This window comes from Trichomycterus rosablanca, chromosome 17 (genome assembly GCF_030014385.1).
Source record: "Trichomycterus rosablanca isolate fTriRos1 chromosome 17, fTriRos1.hap1, whole genome shotgun sequence".
NCBI lineage: Eukaryota > Metazoa > Chordata > Actinopteri > Siluriformes > Trichomycteridae > Trichomycterus > Trichomycterus rosablanca.
The window spans coordinates 19198712-19204711 of record NC_086004.1 but is presented as its reverse complement, the minus strand read 5'-3'; the positions used below and the strand labels follow the sequence as shown (position 1 = coordinate 19204711).

Sequence of the window (6000 nt, the reverse complement as noted above, 5' to 3'; positions counted from 1 at the left end):
ATGGACTCTCTGCTGTACAGGAGCTCAAACAGAATACGCATGTACATATTGTACAACAGCGATTGTACCATTGGCCCCTTGGCACGTCGTCAAATCACTTTGATTAAGAACATAGCGAGTGTAAGACTAAACAAATGATGGCTGCCGGATCACTGCATTGGACGTCCTGAACAAATTCGGAACCGTGCGAGGACTTTAAGACCTTTCGCTTAAGATCTAGCATCTAGCGATGCTGCTAAAATTCCTGAGTACTGAGTACAAGATGGTAACAGATCGATGTTAAAGAGCCAGGAGTTTCCAAGCTCTGTAAGATTGTGAAAGATTGTCTAAGACTCATTACTGTTTTTTCTTAAGACTTGGAGATCTTGGATTACGTATAAGGAAGCTTATGATGTCAGCATGACTGGACTTTCAAAAAAAAAAAAAAAAACTAAAAAAAAAAAACTAACAGCAATAATAAGTTAAGGGGCAGTTTTGTGTCTTTTCTCAACAATTTACGAACGGTGTTTTGCGATTTTTAAATAGCTCAAATGAAAAACATTCACAAGCTGTTGGCTGGCACAGCATACCTGAGAGAAATACAGAACCCCATCAAAAACAGTAATCTAAAAAAGTATTTCTATAAGAATTAACAAAAAATGTAAGACTGTGAGAGCTATAATTGTGTTTCTTTTTTTTTTTTTAAGTCCCGCCCTCAACTTTACAAGCAACACCCTTGTTTGCTTACACGTCCGTGATCAAAAAGACAAGATAAAATAAGATAATAAAAAAGCAAAAGATAAAACACAATCAAACTGCTTCACACTTGAAAAAAATAAAACATTTAAGACCAAAGAGCTGTTGAAGCTGCAGGAGACCCACGTGCATGCCGGCTCCTAAGGGATATATTATCAGAAACAAGTTACTTTTCCACTCCCTGTGACGTCCTTCTAAAGAATTTCCAATCTTCTCCATCTGTACTTTCTCGTTCCTCTGAATGCAGGCAGCTCAGTTGGCAGTGACCGACTGTTGCGTCTCGTTCTCACTGCTGTAGTCCGATTTGGGGTCATCCTCGAAATCCTCGTAAATGTCCATTTCGTCCTCCCCGTTGACCGCCTCGCTGGGCACCACGGTCGGCACGTTGGGCTCCATCTTCATGCTGAAAGTGCTCTGAATGACGGGGACGGCGGGCTCGGGGCTGGCAGAGTTGCTCGAGCAGTCCGAGGTCATGCTGATGGCGCCAGGGTAGACCACGCCGGCGCTGCTGCTGATGGGGAGCGGAGTCTGGGGCTGTTGCCTGATACAGAAGAGCAGCAGAGGGAGAGAGGGTGCATGTCAAATTAATGAATGGTATTTAAAACACAATCTACATCTAAAACAACACATTTAAGGCGGCATTATGTGATTTTTTTTAAATGCTACCTAAGCACACCTTAATATATAAACCAAATTTAAGGTGGCATTATGGTTTTTTTTATTGTTTATTTTTTTGGAAATGTGACCTTAGCACACCTTAAATATAAACTAAATTTAAGGTGGCATTATGTGATTTTTCTTTTTAATGCGACCTTAGCATACCTTAAATATAAACTAAATTTAAGGTGGCATTATGTGATTTTATTTAATTATTATTATTATTTTCTTTTTTTTAAACAATTAAGTGAATCAGAGTGGAAAGCATTTGATAATAATGGAAGCTGATACTACCTGAGCACACCTTAAATATAACCAGTAGATACATAAATACCAGTCTCTCCCAGCTCTCAATGGGGGCAAGGTACACAGAAACACTCTGGACAAGGAGCCAGTCCATCGCAGGACAGAACATAGTGTCTTTAAAAATTAAATAATTAAGCTGTAATGTTGATTCAGTTGCTTTTTAAGTTAATTTTAACATGAGTATTTAAAACTTGGAACTACAGGGTTACAAATGAACAGGACATATGCAACATATTAAAACTGATTTCCAGTCAACGTCTGATTGTAGTAGTTGTAATTATGTCATTATATTTGTATATTTACATTAGAATGTAATATATCTGGCAAGCACACGAGTGTAAAACCATCACCTGGATGTTCAGTGGAACACACTGAGCAGAAGAAACGAACAGGAAATGTGAGGTAGGAGGTTTTTGGGGAAAAGCAAGACATTAAAATCCATCATATAAAACGTTTACAAGGCACATGGAATTTTGTAATGGCACGCTCGTTCAGAGGTCCGTTGTCTCTTCTTAAACACACTCAGTTTATGCCTGATGAATTACCTCCACAGAAGCCGCAGACAAGATCCTGAATTAGTTACAAAGGAACATTTTTGGGAATAATAACACAAACAATAGCTGTTCCAAGATCAGGCAGGCAGGCCCTGAACTTAAGAGGCCTGACTGATACTCCAGAGATCATTTTTTATGAGGATGAAATAGGAACACCTGGTACAGGCTTCCTCACACTGACCACACACTGAATTCCAGTCTTAAAATCTTAAAACAGCTGCACTGCTGTCCGAATCCCAATTCTACTTAATTCCAGTATCTTCTCACTGCCCATTGTGGTAAGTTGTAAGGGACAGTGGTAGCCTAGTGGGTAGAGCTTTGGGCTATCAACCGGAAGATTGGGGGTTCAAATCCAGGCTCTACTATGCAGCCACTGTTGGGTCCTTGAGCAAGACCCTTGACTCTGGCTGCTCCAGGGGCGCCGTATGATGGCTGACCCTGCGCTCTGACCCCAGCTCCCAAAACAAGTTGGGATATGCGAAGAAAGAATTTCATTGTACTGTACAACCGTATATGTATATTTGACAAATAAAGTATATCTTCTTCTAAGTTCTAATAAAATTACATATCATTGACAAATCATGTCAGTTAATTCCCACTGTTTTTATTTCAGTCTGCTTTTATTTCAGTTATAAAAAAAAAAATCATACAAATTGCTTTTTATTTATTGACTTATTGTTTTAGTTATTTATTTATTTATTTATTTTATTGACTTATTGTTTTTATTATTGTTTTGGTTATTTATTTATTTATTTTTATTAACCTATTATTTATGTATTGACTTATTTATTTATTTTTGTATTCACTGACATTGTTTTGTTTATTTTTATTGACTCATTTATTTATTTTTTTATTTTATATATTGACTTATTTATTTATTTATTTTTATTGACTTATTGTTTTATTGTTTTGTTGATTTATTTATTTTATTGACTTATTGTTTTGTTGATTTATTTATTTATTTTTATTTATTGACCTTTTATTTATGTATTGGCTTATTTATTTATTTGTTATTTATATTACTTAACAAGCACATACAGTGTTCAGCTGTATGTTCTTTTTAAGAGTGCACCTACCCCACAGTGAAGAACTGGCGCATCTCCTGCCTCCGTGAGCGCATCATCTGCTTGTACTCGCCGATGCGCAGCTTCTTGCCATCGATGATGCACGTGCGCTTGGGCCGAGGCTTATACTTGTAGTTGGGGTATTTCTCCAGGTGGATCTTGCTCAGACGAGCCTGCTCCTCATAGTACGGCTGTTTCTCCTGGTTAGACATTGACTTCCAGCGAGAGCCTAAAGAGGAAGGAGGGACCAAAATCAAATCCATATTCTTATATCAATAATTTTTGTATAAATTAATTTTCTGTTTTACCACATTTAGCATGTTCATTAAGTCATTATGGCCCAGGAAAATGTAATTATTTGCACCAATGTGTGAGCACAAGCTGTGAAAGGACAGCCTAAATTCTAATAATAAATATGTTGCATATAAAATGTGTATAACAGTATAAAGGTCATTATGATATGTCTATTCATATTTCTTTCTTCTAAATATATATCATCATATATATGCCGTACGGTAAAGGCAGCTTTGTCTCAGACTGCTGCATTATAGAAAACAAGGGGGCCAGTAAATATTTCCAGCATTCAATGTGTCCTGGCTGACGGGACTTTTAGTAACTGTGATGTATTGACTCTCTGCACTGTGGGACGAGACCCATTTAGCCCCGTCATTTTTCATGACAAACACCGGGGCGGTGTGACGGCTCCTAAATCCATCTGATTGAGCCACTCCAACAGCAGGCCCGCTGCAACGATTCCCACCAGGATGAAAAATAAGGGATCAAGAAAGAGCCTAACAGTGGCTGCTTATAAAGGTATGTGACCAAAGGTATTACAAAAAGAAATGATATGCTATATATTGTCCATTTATGCATATGTATTATATGTATTATACTGTATCACACTGTATAACATACAGTGTAAAACATAAATCAATATATACAAGAAATGTAAATACAGATATAATATCTATATGTTATAGTTCACGTCTCCCATCCAGATGAACATAAAGATGATCTTAAAGCTGGGATCAAAATTCTGCTCTCACTTTCTCAGTAAACAGTAATCAGTAATCCAGTTTAAACACTGAACTGTTTCAGAGGTTTGGTCGAACATGAACAGAACATCAGTGTTTCAGTTAGTGCTTTTCTGTTCCTTCTTCTTACCACAGTATGGAACAGCCATGGATCACTATTGCCAAGATCTGTAAGCTCATGCCAAGATGATCGATGAATTTAAAATTAGGTTCTTAAAATTCTTAAAATGGGGTGAGACACAAATTTTGTCATGTCAACAATTTGTCAGATTTTGTCTAAAATGTCTGTTAAACTACAAGAACAAAATAACAAACTAACAAAAAGCATTTTTTAAAAACTGGTCATTTGTAAGCAGCCCCAGTTCTGAATCCCTGAAAAAAAAAAGATTATTTATTTATTTTTAAATTTATTTATTTATATATTTATATTTATAATGACATTGTTTGTATATCTTTTATAGATTTATTTATTTACGTATAATGGCATTTTGTTTATGTTTTATAAATGTTATATTTTTATTTATCTATTTATTTTTTTATTTTTTTATTAATTTATTTATTTATATGTGTATGTATTCATTTATTTATTTGTAATGGCATTTTGTATATGTTTTACAGATTTTATTTATTTATTTATATATTAATTTTATGTATTTATTTATTTATGTATAATATAGGTTCATGTATTTATTTATTTATTTATGTATAATGGCATTTTCTATATGTTTTATAGATTTTATTTATTTATCTATTTATGTATTTATCTATTTATTCATTTTATGTATTTATTTATTTTTTATTTACATGTTTATGAAGTCATTTATTTATGTACAATGGCATTTTGTATATGTTTTATAGTTTTTTTTTATTTACTTTTATTTTTATTTATTTATTTATTATGTATGTATGTATGTATGGCTTTTTTATTTATTTTTTATTTTATTCCAATTCTAAAATCTATTTAATAAAAAAAAATAAAAACTATTTATTTTATTTTAGTTTCATCCACCATCATCATGGTCAGGGTCGGGCCATCATAGCCAATCATGTCCATACAACTTGCTTGAATTGGATTTTGTGATAATTGAAACTTACTTTGGATAAATGCCACAAAAATGTCTGTGTAGACACCCGGCCAGCTGATAGCACAGCAGGTGTTGGGTTATCTTATTATTATTATTATTATTATTATTATTATTATAACATTAAATATTGCAGATTTCTTCATTATGGTAGACACATGAAATAATTTATCATGGCTAGCATAAACATGATTGATTTGAGGGCTCTTTAATGCTTACCCAGGATTTTGCTGATGTTGGAGTTGTGCATGTCCGGGAAGGCCTGCAGAATTTTGCGCCGCTCGTCTTTGGCCCACACCATGAAGGCATTCATGGGTCTCTTGATGTGTGGCTCGTTGGGGTTCCGTCCTCGCGCTTCTCTGAACACCCGGGCTTCGGTGCTGCTGGCGCCTCCTGTTGGCCAACAATAATAGTGTTGTGGTTTATCTGCAGAGCCATTCAGCTCCTTAACCGCTGGAAACACCAGAGCCAGAAGAAGGAGAAACCGAGTGCAAAGCATTAATGGACCTCGCAGAGCAGAGGAGCCTTCAACACATCACTGTGACTGAAGCTGAACCAGAGATCTTTA

General features: G+C 35.2%; 1 protein-coding gene across 2 annotated transcripts in view; it reads right to left on the bottom strand.

Annotated features, from left to right (window-relative positions):
- Positions 1-455: 455 nt before the first annotated feature.
- The window catches only part of sox6 (SRY-box transcription factor 6), a 214312-nt gene continuing 208767 nt past the window's right edge, over positions 456-6000 (bottom strand). For both annotated transcript variants that reach the window (XM_063013527.1, XM_063013528.1), the window contains exons 15-17: positions 5652-5825; positions 3329-3545; positions 456-1276 (exon numbers count right to left, since the gene is read on the bottom strand). In XM_063013527.1, coding sequence (XP_062869597.1) covers positions 988-1276; positions 3329-3545; positions 5652-5825 — 680 coding nt within the window. In that variant the 3' untranslated portion in view covers positions 456-987. The remainder of the gene's footprint in view (positions 1277-3328; positions 3546-5651; positions 5826-6000) is intronic.